This window comes from Podarcis cretensis, assembly GCF_951804945.1.
Source record: "Podarcis cretensis genome assembly, chromosome: 7".
Taxonomy (NCBI): domain Eukaryota; kingdom Metazoa; phylum Chordata; class Lepidosauria; order Squamata; family Lacertidae; genus Podarcis; species Podarcis cretensis.
In genome coordinates this window covers 73,792,376-73,809,523 of record NC_137176.1, presented here as the reverse complement: position 1 = coordinate 73,809,523, position 17,148 = coordinate 73,792,376, and the positions used below count along the sequence as shown (strand labels likewise).

Genomic DNA, 17,148 nt, shown 5'->3' with positions numbered 1-17,148 from the left:
GCTTATCCGCTAAAAGCCGCTAAACCGCTAATAGCGCTAATCCGCTAAGCCGTCAATGGGCTTGCTTCGCAAGACGAAAAAACCGCTAGACGAAGAGAATCGCGGAACGGATTCTTTTCGTCTTGCGAGGCACCACTGTAGTTAATAGTGATGAAAAAGATGTTAATCATGTTAAGCGACACAATAACCTTTTAATGGCAAGAAATGGCATCTCTTTCTAACATACACCCACAAGCAGTTCATTTTATTTTTTATTAAAATAGCAAGAATTAAGAAGTCAATGTAGCAAAGTACACTTCCAGTAACTAAACATTAAAAAAAAGTGAACTTTCAACCCTAAAGCATGGAAAAACGTCTTCCAGTTTCTGGCAAGATTCACGTCATACAACACGGTAAGACTCAATGGAAGAAATCAAAGGCTGGCGTGTTGAGCGAGGAATGTTCTTATTCTTTGTAGAAGCTCTTTCTTTACACTGTCGGGTACCAAGGCTGGAAAGTAAAAATAGGCAGCAAGAGATGAGAGTGCGGAAAAGATGTGAGAAATCAAGCTGTAGCTACATTACATGTGACAACAGGAGCTTACAAGTGCTGCAGTGCAAACACCATTTTTATAGAATACATACAAAGTGAAGAGCCCAATTTTATATCCCTCGAGATTCATCCTGTTTAGCCCAGATTAATAACAAACCCCATGAAATCAGAACTTTGGCTCTACAAAGCTCAACAGCCATGTATAGTTCCGGTCTACTGGGAAGTTGGTATCTCTGGGTTTGTCTGAGTTGTTGAGCATCTGGCAGGTCGCAATCTATAGCCCATGGGCTGTCTTTGGATTGATGGATCATATGAACTTTTGCACAGTGGCACGTTTGTGTCATCCTCTTCTAAGAGAAATCCCCCACCCTTAGTCTTTATGGGTTTGTAAAAAAATGCCAGGCAGTCAGGCTAGGCTGAATTAAACTTTGATGTTACCTGAAATTATTGTATCTGGTTTTGTGTTATAACTCAATTCTATGTCCTTTAATTATTGCCAGTGGTTTAATTTGCTGTGATCCACAATGAACTCTGCTTGGACAAAACAGAAGAGGCCCTTCCAATCACTGAGAACTAATTAGGATCCAAGCCATTAATACGCATCAGGAAATACTGAACTAGCTGAATGCATTTTCTGATAATATTGAGGGTGCATGTCCAGTTGTTACATGAGACTAGTTGCATGTGGCTAGAGCTGTGCTGGTGCCAGTGCTTCACTCAGAACAATTCTTTCTTTCTTTCTTTCTTTCTTTCTTTCTTTCTTTCTTTCTTTCTTTCTTTCCTAATTGCCTATGGCTGATCACATTAAACACATTCAATTCATCTCTTCGCAATTAAGTAAATGAGCACCATTAGGTACATGCCTCAAGATGACAGAGAATCTTGTTTACAGTAAACCAATTGCGGCATTCTCCTAGATCAAGGATGGAGAAGGTGCATCTCTCCAGGTGTTGTTGCACTCCGACTCCCATCAGGACCAGCCAATATGGCCAAAGATTAGGAATGATGGACGTTGAGGTCCAGATTCACTTTCCTTGTCCTAGATGCAGCAGTACATAAATCTCAGCCAGATACACATCAGTGTTCTTTGCGTATGTGTCAAAGCAATGTTAGTTCTCTTACCTCTGCCTTTGGGAGTAATTTCTGCCACCAAATCGTCAACCGTGACATGCTCTAGGCCTTTGTCTTTGATGACATCTAAGCAAGGTTACACACAATACTTCAAATTAGAAAATGATACTAGCCAACATGAAAAAACTCAACACATGTATTAGGGTTCATTCCAAAGCGCATTTACACATTTAACTTTAAGTGATCAGATGTGTCATGTCTGCATTGGACCTATACAGAAATAGGAAGGAAAAATATACTCGAACTAGTGACCATATAAAAGTAGGAACCTTCGTCAACCTAATTCTGAAATCATTATCAGATTTAGCTTGTTAGAAGCATAGCCTGGGTATAAATATAATAAACAGAAAAATTAAACTTTTTTTTAATAGAAATTTTAAGCAGCTGATGATTATGCACTATAAGGTGGAATAAATCTTCTGGGAAATGGACATTTTGTTTCTAGAAGGAAGTGGGTCTAAAATGCAGTGCTTAAAACTGCTAGAATGGAGATGGAAAGAAACAGTCAGGTGGTTTTTTTTAAAAAAATCTATCAGTATTTAAAATGCAGATATATAGGCACTCACTTCCATATGCTTTGTACTTAAATGGCTTAGCTCTGTCAATACATTCACAATTACCGAGATCAACCGACAATTACCTTTGCAGTGTGCCTTCAGCTGGTCCTTCCAACCACATTCGATTAATTTGGCTCTCAGTAACTCTTTAAGGCTGTAAAACAACATGTCGTTAGAGGACAGTAAAGTAAACCGCATTATCAAGCCCCAAATATAAACTACCACACATAAGAGAGATTAGCACAAAGAAATGCTTGGAATGTGGAATCTGCACTGGCCAAACCTAATCCAAGGGTGACACAGCTGTAAACCTCCAGATGTTGTTGGACTGCAGCCATGCTAGCTGGGGCAGAGGGGTCCAACAACCTGAATTAGAAAGCTAACATAGACCCAATAAGCAAAATCCCAAACCAGCTATATTTGTAGTTTTTTTTACTCCAAGTGATTAAGGGCAGCATGCATGGTCCCTACCACCCACCAATTTTATTGTCTCTACAATCACACTTAGTTAGGCTGAGTGATACCAACTGGCTACAGGTTCTCCTCTGCATCTGTGAGAACAGGATGCTGGACTAGATGGGCCACTGGCCTGATCCAGAAGGACTCTTCGTATATTAACACACCTTTTCCCCCTAGTAACGAACACAGAAGTCTCCAATCCTAACCATGTGGGGTTAAGACTGCAGCCATAGTGATGCAATATATTCCTACATGTGGAACAAGAAACAAAGCCCACCTACCGTTCTCGTTCTCCTGTTTCGATTAGCTTTTGGTTTATGCTTGCTCTCATTTGGGCATCTTTATTCATTTTTTGGGGAGTCTATCTGTGAACAACCGATCTACTAAAAAAAAAATAAAAAATGCAGAGATGAAGCTTACTGAGACACAACATCTACCACCCATCTAAACTGGGTGTACACAAAAAAGGTGAATATAGCCCATGAGTGGCTGCTTGCCAGAGACTTGAGAAGAAGAAGAAGAAGAAGAAGAAGAAGAAGAAGAAGAGGAGGAGGAGTTTGGATTTGATATCCTGCCTTTCACTCCCTTTAAGGAGTCTCAAAGCGGCTAACATTCTCCTTTCCCTTCCTCCCCCACAACAAACACTCTGTGAGGTGAGTGGGGCTGAGAGACTTCAGAGAAGTGTGACTGGCCCAAGGTCACCCAGCAGCTGCATGTGGAGGAGCAGGGAAGCGAACCCAGTTCACCAGATTACGAGACTACCGCTCTTAACCACTACACCACACTGGTAACAGGAAAAGTCTCAGAAGCTGACAATGCATGGTTGGATGGGCAGGGTTTCATCAGGGGGGAATCACAAAGTACACAGACCTGTTCTGAGATTTTCCAGTGTTTTGTAAGTTGGTTCTGTTTTTATAGTCGGATACTACATAAATCCATTCTTTGCATCTGACACAAGGACCTCAGTGGCAAGACAACAACTTCCGTTGTTGATTCAAGAGCCAAGCACAATGATTTTCTTAGACCAGAACAGTGAGATCATACGCAAGTGCAATGTTTTCTTAATAGTTTTTTACAAATTCCAAACCACTCCCAATAAATGTGGCTCTTTGTTCCCAACATTTTGACCTGGTGCCAATCCTAGGCACATTTACTGGAACAAAGTCCTATTAAATTCAATGCAATTAATTCCAAGTAAGTGTATACAGTCGCCTTTGCCAGCCTGTGCCCTCCAAATGTTCTGGAATACAACTCCTATCATCCTTGGCCAGCACTAATGGGAGATGTAGTCCAAAACAACTTAGTTCAGTGCACTGCAGCATTAAAAAGGACCAGGGAGGAGTAAAACAGCTTAAAGCTCCTCTCTGGAACCATGTACATTTTTGTGGGCTCCGTAAGTCATAGTTTGGCTTAGCATATTGTGAAAATGAGCTCATTGTTTTATTTATTATGATAGTCAAATTTTTTCTGGCAAAACTAAATATGGATCCCCCCCCTTCAGTTAGGAACAGCTGGGGACAGGGAAAATGAGTGTGGGCTTTTGGCAGGGGGTGTATCTTCCTGTCTATGCCATCCCCCCACTCATTTAAAATCAACCCTAAAGCAACCATTAGCCCCAAAGAGGAAGGTACACTACAGGAAACAGTCTTGTTTCTTCTTTGAGACCACTAACAGCTGGGGGCAATTTAAATTCAGGAAATACTGTAAAAGGGAAAGGGTTAAGACTTCCCCCTCCAACATCAATCTAAATCTCTCCTCCCACCCTCCAATATTTGTTCTTAATAAAAAAAAAATCATTTTAGAATCCCAATAATGGATACCCCACATGTTTTGATTGATCTGCAGCTTTGGGCAAGCAGATATCAGATGCACCAGCACTGGGCTGAAAGTGTTGTTTGATGAAAGTCTCTCGCTGTCTTGATGTAGGAATGGTGCATCTCAAGTTAGATAAAGAGATTTTCCTCCCCTCGTGCAGGCTACTGCCTGTGCTCCATTGGACCCTTGATCTACACTGACTGTTACTGGTCCTTCAGTATTTCAGTTAGGGATCTATCCCAGCCCTGCTCCGAGATGCTGGGAACTTAACCTGGGACATTCTACATATAAAGCAAAAGCACCGTCTATGAGCTATGACTCTTCACTTCATACACAAAGGGGTATATAAAAGTAAATGTAAATTGTGAGGGGGAAAGTAAAAGACAGGAGCCAAAAAGTGCACGTTTGGAAATTTTGGTCTAGAGGAATGACGAGAAACTTACGTTTTAAGAAAGGAACACACAATATGCTGTTCCCAAACGGATTTCAATCACCACGGATTTCAGCGCTTCCTCTGCAAGGAAGATACAATTGATAGTTTTAAAACTGATCAGAAATATTTTTTTTAATAATATTTATTAAATTTTTTAACAGAAAAGAGTTACAAAGTAGTAACACACAAAAAAAATACAAAAATACAAAAACCAAAATCCAACATAAAAAGAAAAGAAAAATAAAAACCAAAAATCCCTCTTTTATAATATCTTACATTCATTTACCTGTTTTCGTGACTTCCTCACACCTCCCTTTTTTGTATTCCATTTAAAAATTTGTTCAGCAAATTCATAGCCTCTTATTTTACCCTTAAATTATTTATCCTCACATATTCAAACTTCAAATTTTCATCTAATATCCATCCCTTCTTGCATATTCTTCTTTTATCTTATTACTAGAACCACTTCATTTCATTCCAAGGTCATTAACATTCAATAATTTTACAATGTTTCTGTAGATAGATCTTAAATTATTTCGGTCCTGGAGGTTTTGCTAAACATGATTAGAAGAGACCATCTGATTAAAGGTATCCAGGTCGGAGCTAAACAATACAAACTTAAAGCTTTTGCAGATGATTTAGTTTTGACATTACAGGAGCCAGAATCTAGTACTAAAAGGGTTTTGGAATTAATCCAGGAATTTGGTCAGGTGGCTGGTTTTAAGTTGAATAAATTAAAAACTAAGGTTTTGGAGAAAAACTTAGCACCAAACGAGAGAGAGAGGTTTCAGAAGGAGACAGGTCTAACATTGATAAAAAAAGTAAAATACCTAGGGGTGAACATGACTGCTAAGAATGTGAATTTGTTTAAAGATAATTATGAGAAATGCTGGTTAGAAGTGAAAAAAGATCTTGAAATATGGTCAAGCCTGAAGCTTTCCTTGTTAGGCCGAATTGCCGTTCTCAAAATGAATGTATTGCCAAGAATGCTGTTTTTGTTTCAATCATTACAAATAATAGACAAGATGGACTGTTTCAAGAAGTGGCAGAGAGATATTTCTAGATTTGTCTAGCAGGGCAAGCCCAGAATAAAATTTAAAATACTTACTGACGCAAAGGACAGAGGTGGATTTGCCCTGCCGGACTTTAAGTTGTATTATGAATCAGCAGCTTTTTGCTGGCTGAAAGAATGGCTGCTTCTTGAGAACACAGACATTTTGGACTTAGAAGGTTTTGATAATGCTTTTGGGTGGCATGCATATCTGTGGTATGACAAGGTCAAAGTGCATAAGGCTATCAAAAATCATATTGTCAGAAGAACATTGTTTAATGTCTGGACAAGATACAAAGACTTACTTGAAAATAAAACCCCAAGGTGGCTATCACCTATGGAAGCGAAGGCTTTGAAAAAACTTAATATGGAGGCCAATTGGCCAAAATATTGGGAGATTTTGGAACAGGAAGGTGACAAATTGAAATTGCAGAGTTTTGAGAAATTAAAGGATAAAGTGCGAGATTGGCTCCATTATTTTCAAAAAAAGGGAGGCTTATAATTTAGATAAAAAAATTGGTTTCCAGGTGGGAAAATCAAAATTAGAAACAGAATTGTTAGAATCCAAAGCTAAGACACTATCAAAAATGTACAACCTGCTGTTGAAATGGAATACTGAGGATGAAATGGTAAAATCTGCCATGATAAAATGGGCACAAGATATTGGACATGACATTATATTTGCTGACTGGGAACAGTTGTGGACCACAGGTATAAAATTCACGGCATGTAATGCCTTAAGGGAGAATATTATGAAAATGATATACAGGTGGTACATGACTCCAGTCAAGCTTGCAAAAATATATCATTTGCCCGATAATAAATGTTGGAAATGTAAAGAGACTGAAGGCACATTCTTTCACCTCTGGTGGACGTGCCCAAGGATTAAGGCTTTCTGGGAAATGATCTATAATGAAATGAAAAAGGTATTTAAATATACCTTCTTGAAGAAACCAGAGGCCTTTCTCCTGGGTATGGTCGGCCAATTGGTGCCAAAGAGGGATAGAACTTTTTTTATGTACACTACAGCAGCAGCAAGAATACTCATCACAAAGCATTGGAAGACACAAGACCTACCCACCTTGGAAGAATGGCAGATGCAAATAATGGACTATATGGAATTGGCTGAAATGACCGGCAGAATCTGAGACCAGGGAGAAGAGTCGGTGGAAGAAGATTGGGAAAACTGATCAGAAATAATGAAGCAAAGTCATTATGATAACGAGTCAAATTTAAAAGTAAAAAACAACAACAAAGCATTTGTCCTTCAAAACCAGGCAAGGGAAAACTTGGCCCTCTAGTTGTTTTGGGACTACAACTCCCATCATCCCTAGCTAACAGGACCAGTGGTCAGGGGTGATGGGAATTGTAGTCTGAAAACATCTGGAGGGCCGAGTTTGCCTATACCTGTTTAAAACTGTAATGCTTTTAATGCAATTGATGGTCACTATTTGTAGTCACCAATGATGTCTTTCCACCCCAGTCTTTCTGCATTTGCAGAGAACATAGGAAGGCATATGGACAGAGCTCAGCAAAAAGCAGAAAACAGAAGCTGGAAGCAGCAACGGGAGGTCCGTTCTTAACCTGAAACTGTTCTTAACCTGAAGCACCACTTTAGCTAATGGGGCCTCCAGCTGCCACTGCACCGCCAGAGCACGATTTCTGTTCTCATCCTGAAGCAAAGTTCTTAACCTGAGGTACTATTTCTGGGTTAGCGGAGTCTGTAACCTGAAGCGTATGTAACCTGAAGTGTATGTAACCCAAGGTACCACTGTAAAGCACTTGGTGGACAATCCCACTCTGCACCACAGAGGATCAGAAAGATCCCTATTTGAAGCCCTGTAGAACTGCTGCCAATAAATCATACTGAAAACCAGGCTGGTCAATTGGCTTATCGCACGGCAGCAAAACCAGAAGCGCATACACTGGTGTACCAATCAGGAGTTATGTGTTCTCAGAGTGGGGGAAACTCCGGCGTGCACACGCCACAGTCACGTTTAACGTGAGAACGCACCCTGAATCACCATCTCATTTTAAATGCGTGCACGTTTCTAGTTGCCTGGCCAGCAAATTTCCAAAACACGCAGATGCGACCTACTGAAGTCAGGCGAATTTACAGCCACCCCGATTTTACACTGGGGAACTTGGATCTGGAAAAAAGAGCCTTTCTCGACCCCCGTATCTGGAAATGGGGAGGGGGGGAGAGAGAAAGAGAGAGTAGTCAATTCCAAGTGGGGAGATCGGGAAAAGGGAGAAGGAGGGAGAGGAAAGGGAGCCATTCTTCAGTCTAGGCGACCCCCCACAGACACACCCCTGCCGCCGACAAGTCGGATTACCTGCCCCGGAGGAGACCCGATCCCTTCCCGTCCGGCTCCCGAGACCAAGACTTAACAGAAATCTCAACGCCCTGCCTAATCTTTCCCGCCGCAGGGATGCATGGGAAATGTAGTCTTTGGTTGCGAACTCTGCGAGCTCTGGTTAGGCAAAAGAACTACAACTCCCAGAAGGCCCTCCAGCCGCTCGCCCGCTTTGCTAGAGCCCCCACCCCCCGTCTCGAGATGAAACTATGTCTCCCACAATCCCTTTCGGCAGCTTCGACTCGGGCAAACCGTAGGAGGGTGTTTTTTCCACGCAGACTTCCACGCGGGTTCAATGCAGATTGGTGCAGGCATAGAAAGCAGGCGGAGGAGGAAGGCTGGTTTTCGTGGGGTCTAGGTTGCGAAACTTCACCCGGGAGTTTAGGTGTCACTCAATTCAGTAGGAGGTAATGGATTTGCTCCCATCGAGTGTGCAGCTTTCCTTAGATGCAAATCTTTGCTGATTTCTTTCATTCATATATATATATGAAGTCAGGCGAATTTACAGCCACCCCGATTTTACACTGGGGAACTTGGATCTGAAAAAAAGAGCCTTTCTCGACCCCCGTATCTGGAAATGGGGAGGGGGGGAGATATATATATATATATATATATATATGAATGAAAGAAATCAGCAAAGATTTGCATCTAAGGAAAGCTGCACACTCGATGGGAGCAAATCCATTACCTCCTACTGAATTGAGTATATATATATGGTTTTTCAAATTAAATCTTTACAGAGATATATCACACATAAATAATAAAAAACACGATTCCAAGGAATCTCTTGAACTTCCATCCTCCCCTTTGTGGGTCCTATTATTAATCCTTTCCTCCCGCATCTTTTATGATAATCCAAAACCTTTACCTCTTTTCCGTTATGTCCAGAATTCAACCTTCAACTACACGTGATAATTCCGATCCTACTAACGATTTTAACTGTTTACAATGGTCTAAGGTAAGTTATAAATTTCCCCCATTCCTTCTTAAAATATTGGTCTTCCTGATTTCTGACTCTTAAATCTTTGCTGAATTCACTCCCAGGCAAATATGCCTAGCTAAAGCTAAGCAGGGTTAATTAATACGTAAGAAAAGCGCGCAAGTGTGTTTAGCAAACTTAATGGGCACCTCATCAACTCTTGTCACTAGGAAGCAAAAAAAAAAAACAACACACCAAAAACCCTTCGAAAGTGCAGTTTACTTCTGAGCAAGGTCCACAAGATTAGATTGCAAGACGTGCTTTCCCCCCGGCAATCATAGAGTTGGGTACCCGAGGGTCATCCACTCCAGCATGGAGCCTAGAGGGCGCTCTTGAACTACATCTCCCGGCGTGCCTCAGTACCCAGGGTCCTTTGCGGCCGCGGGAGGCGCTTCGTCGGCCGATCGCGACGCCTCGCCGTTTCAACAACAACTTTATTGGTTCCCGGGCGGCATGGAGGCGGCGGCGAATTGCTCCCTTCGCGTCAAGCGGCTGCTCTTGGACCCCAAGTTCGAGGGATACAAGTTGTCGCTGGAGCCGCTGGCCTGTTACCAAGTGGGCCTGGACTCGCGTGAGTGCCGTGGGGGAGAAAGCCGTGAGGGGCCTGGACGCCTCAGTGCTCCCTGTCACCACCCTGGGGGGCGGGGGGAGGAAGGAAAATGAACCCCCTTTCGAAACTATAGCAGTGTTTATTGGGGATGATTTGTTACTTTTTATTATCTTTACTATTGCCTGTAAGACAGGCGGGCTAAAAAGTACTGGAAGTTTTCTCTTTTTAAAAAAGCTATGGGGGTTCCTGCATTGCAATAGGGTGGGCTAGATGAAGCTCATGGCCCCTTCACTACAATTTTATGAGACTGTGATATCAGATCCTCCAAGTGTCCCTGATTTAGAGAAGCCATCCCGGTTTCTGATTTGATCCCAGAATGTCCCACTTTTCATTAAAGGTAAAGGTACCCCTAGCCAGATCCCTTTAATGGGATACCCTTAACGAGGAGGGGCAGGCAGGGGCTACAACCTCCCCCCCCCCCATAAGCAGGGATTAAAGGTAAAGGTAAAGGTACCCCTGCCCGTACGGGCCAGTCTTGACAGACTCTGGGGTTGTGCGCCCATCTCACTTAAGAGGCCAGGGGCCAGCGCTGTCCGGAGACACTTCCGGGTCACGTGGCCAGCATGACATCGCTGCTCTGGCGAGCCAGAGCCGCACACGGAAACGCCGTTTACCTTCCCGCTGGTAAGCGGTCCCTATTTATCTACTTGCACCCGGAGGTGCTTTCGAACTGCTAGGTTGGCAGGCGCTGGGACCGAGCAGCGGGAGCGCACCCCGCCGCAGGGATTCGAACCGCCGACCTTTCGATCGGCAAGCCCTAGGCGCTGAGGCTTTAACCCACAGCGCCACCTGCGTCCCTCCCACTTTTCATTAGGATGTCCCTATTTTCACTGGAGAAATGTTGGAGGGTATGGAGTTATCCAACCCCCGAGCCATCTGAAGGCAATCCTGTATAGGGAAGTTTTTAAAATATTATATGTTGGAAGCATATTTTTTTCATGGTACTAAATTTTTATTCTGTGCCTCTGCAAGCAGCATGACATTCTGTGGAGGTAGTGAGCTGCTGTTTGCAATTCTGTTAAATATTTACCCTAGACCTTCCAAGTGCCCCTATTTTCCAGGGATGTCCCTGATTTAGAGAAACCACCCGGTTTCTGATTTGATCCCAGAATGTCCCACTTTTCCTTTAGGTTTCCTTATTTTCATCAAAGAAATGTTGGAGGGTATGGAGTTATCTGACTCCTGAGCCGTCTGAAGGCAATCTTGTATAGGGAAGTTTTTTAAAACAAACAAACAAAAAAGTTTAATGTTTAATTATGTGTTTTTATGTGTGTTGGAAGCTGCCAGAGTGGCTGGGCCAACCCAGTCAGATGTGTGGAGTGTAAATAGTAAAATTATCATTATGGAATGGAACGCCCCTATTTTCCATTGGTGTAATGTTGGAAGGTATGTGATATAAACTCTTGACGATTAAGAGTTAATGTTACAAACCCTTCCTCTGCCAGGCCTGGAGCCTAAAACGTCTTGCATGTGAGTGGGGTTTGTGGGGATTCATTATTATAATTATCACTGTAGTTTAATAGGGATAATAATAACCCCTCTAGCTTTCAAATGAAGCTGAAGGTGGCTGGCAAATCCATATATATATCAGTTAGGTTGGCATCCGTCTGTCTCAGGAGACTGGTGGTGTGTGCCCGTGGGGATGAAGTTAAAAACTGTTGAGTGACTGGCAAATCCAAATATTTATTTATTGGATTTGCATGCCACCCTTCTTCTGAAGCTCACAGGGAAGTTTACAGAATAAAAATGCAAACATGCATAACATAAAAGCAAACAAAACAATACCTGCCCCACACACAGTTTAAAGGCCATTTTTGTTGTTGTTTAGTTGTTTAGTCATGTCCGACTCTTCGTGACCCCATAGACCAGAGCACGCCAGGCACTCCTGTCTTCCACTGCCTCCCAAAGTTTCGTCAAATTCATGTTGGTAGTTTCGAGAACATTGTCCAACCATCTCGTCCTCTGTCATCCCCTTCTCCTTGTGCCCTCAATCTTTCCCAACATCAGGGTCTTTTCCAGGAAGTCTTCTCTTCTCATGAGGTGGCCAAAGTATTGGAGCCTCAGCTTCAAGATCTGTGCTTGCAGTGAGCACTCAGGGCTGGATTCCTTCAGAATGGATAGGTTTGATCTTCTTGTAGTCTATGGGACTCTCAAGGGTCTCTTCCAGCACCATAATTCAAAAGCATCAATTCTTCGGCGATCAGCCTTCTTATGGTTCAGCTCTTACTTCCATACATCACTACTGGGAAAACCATAGCTTTAGTTTGTTCAATTAGCCAAAGGCCACACTACAGTGGTACCTCAGGTTACATATGCTTCACGTTACAGACTCCGCTTACCCAGAAATAATGCTTCAGGTTAAGAGCTTTGCTTCAGGATGAGAACAGAAATTGTGCTCCAGCGGTGCGGCAGCAGCAGCAGCAGGAGGCCCCATTAGCTATAGTGGTGCTTCAGGTTAAGAAGAGTTTCAGGTTAAGAACAGACCTCCAGAACGAAATAAGTATATAACCCAAGGTACCACTGTATTGAAATACTGCAATTTCTGTGTCTAGCACTAAGCTTTATATCAGAATATTGTTGTAGAAAACTGAAACCATTAATAATTCCAAAATAGCCATCTAAACTAAAGCAGCATCAGAAATAAACTGGTGGGGTGGGGTTTGGTGGATGATAAGGGGTTGTTTATGAAAATCTTTTAACAAGGTATGTTTTTGCCATCCGTCTGAGACAATGGTGACAGGTCATGCCTGACATTTCTCACTGGATTTTACAGGGCGATTGCTGCTAGAAAAACTTCTGGGGCTCAAGGGATAGGAGGATCTTGATTATAGGGCCAGAAAGGGCCTTTAAGATTAATGGGTGTTGGTGTCAGTAGACGTCTTCAACATTTTCATATACAGGCCTTGCTTTTAACCTCACCATGCAACACTTTTTTAAAAAATAAAATAGACTGATCCTGCACACGTTTACTCAGAAGCTAGTCCCACCGTGCTTTGTTGTTGTTTAGTTGCTTAGTTGGTCTTATTTCCTAACTAAGTCTGCTTACTATTTGCATCCTTAGGCTGCAGTTTTGTTTGCTGACTTATATGAGAGTAAATCTGATTGAGCTCAATGCTTCTGAGAAAACATATTTAGGATTGCACTGTTGTTGTTGTTGTTGTCGTTTAGTCATGTCCGACTCTTCGTGACCCCATGGACCAGAGCACGCCAGGCACTCCTGTGTTTCACTGCCTCCCGCAGTTTGGTCAAACTCATGCTGGTAGCTTCGAGAACACCATCCAACCATCTCGTCCTTTGTCGTCCCCTTCTCCTTGTGCCCTCCATCTTTCCCAACATCAGGGTCTTTTCCAGGGAGTCTTCTCTTCTCATCAGGTGGCCAAAGTATTGGAGCCTCATCTTCAGGATCTGTCCTTCCAGTGAGCACTCAGGGCTAATTTCCTTCAGAATGGAGAGGTTTGATCTTCTTGCAGTCCATGGGACTCTCAAGAGTCTCCTCCAGCACCATAATTCAAAAGCATCAATTCTTCGGAGATCAGCCTTCTTTATGGTCCATCTTTCACTTCCATACATCACTATTGGGAAAACCATAGCTTTTACTATACAGACCTTTGTTGGCAAGGTGATGTCTCTACTTTTTAAGATGCTGTCTAGGTTTGTCATTGCTTTTCTCCCAAGAAGCAGGCGTCTTTTAATTTTGTGGCTGCTGTCACCATCTGCAGTGATCATGGAGCCCAAGAAAGTAAAATCTCTCACTAACTCCATTTCTTCCCCTTCTATTTGCCAGGAGGTGATGGGACCAGTGGCCATGATCTTTGTTTTTTTGATGTTGAGCTTCAGACCATATTTTGCGCTCTGCTCTTTCACCCTCAATAAAAGGTTCTTTAATTCCTCCTCACTTTCTGCCATCAAGGTTGTGTCATCTGCATATCTGAGGTTGTTGATATTTCTTCCGGCGATCTTAATTCCGGCTAGGGATTCATCCAGCTCAGCCTTTCACATGATGAATTCAGGGACGCGGGTGGCGCTGTGGGTAAAAGCCTTAGCGCCTAGGGCTTGCCGATCGGAAGGTCGGCGGTTCGAATCCCCGCGACGGGGTGCGCTCCCGCTGCTCGGTCCCAGCACCTGCCAACCTAGCAGTTCGAAAGCACCCCCGGGTGCAAGTAGATAAATAGGGACCGCTTACTGGCGGGAAGGTAAACGGCGTTTCCGTGTGCTGCGCTGGCTCGCCAGATGCAGCTTTGTCACGCTGGCCACGTGACCCGGAAGTGTCTCCGGACAGCGCTGGCCCCCGGCCTCTTGAGTGAGATGGGCGCACCAACCCCAGAGTCTGTCAAGACTGGCTCGTACGGGCAGGGGTACCTTCACCTTTAGGGATTCATCCAGCTCAGCCTTTCACATGATGAATTCTGCATATAAGTTAAATATGCAGGGAGACAAATAAGCAGGGAGTATTGCACTGTAAGTTATTTAAAATATAAGCAATTTTTTAAAGTTGAAAAGCTCCCAAGTGGGTTCATGGTTTCTCTCTCCAAAGGAAATCATGGACGCTAAGTGCTAAGCCAAGAACAGGACTTCATTACAGCTCATGGTTTGTTTGGCAAGACACAAACCATGAGTCTGAGTTAGGACGTAACACAAGGAAAACCACAACTTTGCTGCTCCTCTGCTATTAAGTGGCCACAATTTTCTTCCTATGCACCAGCACACAGTGAATGCTCATCTTTAAACCATAGTTAGCTTTAACTGTTCTTTAAAGCAGGGGTTCCTAAAGTAATTCATGAACCATCAATGGTCCATGAGTTTCATCTAGATGGTCCACGGTAGCAACTCTGCAGAGCAGCATAGCTATGTGTGTGTGAAGAACAGTGGGTGCAGAGGCAGCTCCATCCTTCTTAGAACACAGCAGTCTACCCAGAAGGTGAGCAAGAGGGGCTTGAAGTGATGGGGAGAGGAGGATCTGCCTTTTTCTGAAGAATAAACCCACAGCTGGCAGCAAGACGATGGAAGGTCTCCAGTGCAGAAAAGAGTCTGATAAGCCACTTGAAAGGAGTGGAGAGTTGATACATATTTTGCATCTGGCTCAGCACATTATGATTGCTAAACAACAAAAAGAAAAATCATTTTAATTGGTCTATCAAGTACCTAATTTTCAAGTGGTTGTGGGGAGAAGAGTAAAGGTTGGGAACCACTGGTTTAAAATGTGTTTGTAAGCTGTGGCAGGTTTGATCCACAGGATGGCAGTACAATGCAGAGAGTTGCCTTGGCTATCATTTCTAAAGCTTTCTGCTTAAAGATGGTGGTGAGAGAAGTTTTATATATTGAGAGAGAATGTTTATATATATATATTGGTATCTTGGTGCACAATGAATAGCCCATAGGCTATAGAAGACCACCCAGGTTCTTACACCTGTTACTGGCAGGTCACCTGATTGATGCTTTCTAAGGAAAGGAGTTGTGGCAGTTTATAGATTGTAGATGTAGCCCAAAGCTTGCCCTGTTCAGGAGACAGAGAATGGTATGAAACTATTTACACACCAGGGCCAGGGCAGTGACTCAATGGCAGGTGAAGAATATGAAGTAGAGCAGTCACTGCCTTAGTCCCATAAACCTAGTGACCTTTATGGGCTCATTGTTGAATCTGACTTGAAGAGGAAGCTTGGGGTAACCAGAATAACTGAGTCTGCTATACTTGGATAGAGGAAATATGCTCCAACAGAGCTGTGTGTATGAGTGGTGTAGAATTACTTTTTTAAACATAGTATCTTCTCTCTCTAACTTACTTTCCACATGCAGCTTCAAAGAAGATGCTGGAAGCATCTGCTTCTTTTTTCAACTCATGGTTTGTTTTGTGCAGTCAAGGAACTGCATTTAGTAAACTGTAGTTTATTAAAATAAGTCAGAATCATTAACCAAAATTTAAGTTGGCTCATTTCAAAAATCATAGGTAACAATAACCACACTTTGTCTAGTGTTGGCAACAACCTGTGGTAAGTTGGAAGCTGAAACAAAGGCTTCCCTTCTCCTTGTGGCCATGCTGGAGGACATCAGCCCTTTGGCTTGTGAATGTAACACAATGCCATGATTTAGCATTCCTGAAAAGATGGCCATTCCGTTACTGCCTGATGGTGATGATCACACAATACCGTATGCAATTTTCTTGTATTTCAGCTAGCAGTTCACCAAAAGTTATGTATAAATTGGGTATTGGGAAACAGGACCTGATAGCCAAGAACATTAGCAGTGGAAGTTTCACTGTTCCTTTTTGTGTGTGTGTGTTTGTCCATAATGATTGCAAACCTCATGAAAATATTATGCGAAATGACATGGTCATAGCACTTTGAAGGTCTGCCAGGCTTGATAATGGCTTTGTTGCCACTTTCTCTCTACGTTTTTGGGACACCAAACAAATGTGAAGCTTTGATGACAATAGGGAAAAGAACCTAAACCGTTTTACAAAGTTGTCTCTTGCATATGTACAACTTAAGCTAGAGGCAGCAGGTGGCACTCTGGGGTTGTTGTTGTTTTATCAGATCTGCTTCACCATATTTGATGATGATGATGATGATGATGATGATAATATAATTTGAATAAAACATCTAAATTCAGTAAGTCAGAGACTTAAAGGACAATTCTATTTTTCAATGAAGTTACCATTTTGAATTATATGTCCCAAAGAATTATTATCTATTAAATGTAACTTGAGATTTTTGTTTTTAATGGATGCAGGATCTTACATTTTCTGGGTTTGTGTTTTGTTTTTCAGCTGTAGCAGAAGTCAAACTTCGGGATGATCAGTATACCCTGGATCACATGCGTGCCTTTGGCATGTACAATTATCTACACCTGGATCCCTGGTACCAAGATAATGTTTATTATGTTGATCAACTTGGAAGAGTCATGAATTTAAGCATTACTCTGGTAAGGATGCCATGAAAAAAGAAATAAAAAGTTGAGTCAATCGCCTCAAACTGATTTCACTGGTTCTTCTTTGAGTATGACTTAGTCAGATGCCACCAAGTAAATACAGTGGTACCTCGGGTTAAGTACTTGATTCATTCCGGAGGTCCGTTCTTAACCTGAAACTGTTCTTAACCTGAAGCACCACTTTAGCTAATGGGGGCTCCTGCTTCCGCCGCACCGCCGGAGCATGATTTCAGTTCTCATCCTGAAGCAAAGTTCTTAACCTGAAGCACTATTTCTGGGTTAGCGGAGTCTGTAACCTGAA

The 17,148-nt window shown here is 42.6% G+C and overlaps 2 protein-coding genes across 3 annotated transcripts in view; one reads left to right on the top strand and one right to left on the bottom strand.

The window, feature by feature from the left end:
* Positions 1-238: 238 nt before the first annotated feature.
* On the bottom strand, positions 239-8,448 carry ENY2 (ENY2 transcription and export complex 2 subunit). Of its 2 annotated transcripts, none has more exons than XM_079984578.1 (6): positions 8,314-8,448; positions 4,937-5,007; positions 2,960-3,061; positions 2,303-2,373; positions 1,654-1,728; positions 239-489 (listed from the first exon to the last, which is right to left on the bottom strand). In XM_079984578.1, exons 3-6 carry the CDS (start codon positions 3,025-3,027, stop codon positions 413-415), a joined length of 291 nt encoding a protein of 96 aa, XP_079840704.1. In that variant the 5' UTR covers positions 3,028-3,061; positions 4,937-5,007; positions 8,314-8,448; the 3' UTR covers positions 239-412. The 2 variants fall into 2 exon arrangements, with proteins under 2 accessions (XP_079840704.1, XP_079840705.1); XM_079984579.1 differs by lacking the exon at positions 8,314-8,448 and adding an exon at positions 8,076-8,222.
* A 1,254-nt stretch (positions 8,449-9,702) lies between these two features.
* NUDCD1 (NudC domain containing 1) overlaps positions 9,703-17,148 on the top strand; it is a 51,732-nt gene continuing 44,286 nt past the window's right edge. The window contains exons 1-2 of the mRNA XM_079984347.1: positions 9,703-9,884; positions 16,687-16,841. Coding sequence (XP_079840473.1) covers positions 9,767-9,884; positions 16,687-16,841 — 273 coding nt within the window. The 5' untranslated portion in view covers positions 9,703-9,766. The remainder of the gene's footprint in view (positions 9,885-16,686; positions 16,842-17,148) is intronic.

Bases quoted from the DNA above. Each gene is read 5' to 3' on its own strand.
- ENY2 (XM_079984578.1), bottom strand. From the start codon at position 3,027: ATGAATAAAGATGCCCAAATGAGAGCAAGCATAAACCAAAAGCTAATC. The intron at 2,374-2,959 runs GTAGGTGGGCTT...GTTGTTTTACAG, and splicing joins GAAACAGGAGAACGAGAACG to CCTTAAAGAGTTACTGAGAG. The intron at 1,729-2,302 runs GTAATTGTCGGT...AACCTTGCTTAG, and splicing joins GCTGAAGGCACACTGCAAAG to ATGTCATCAAAGACAAAGGC.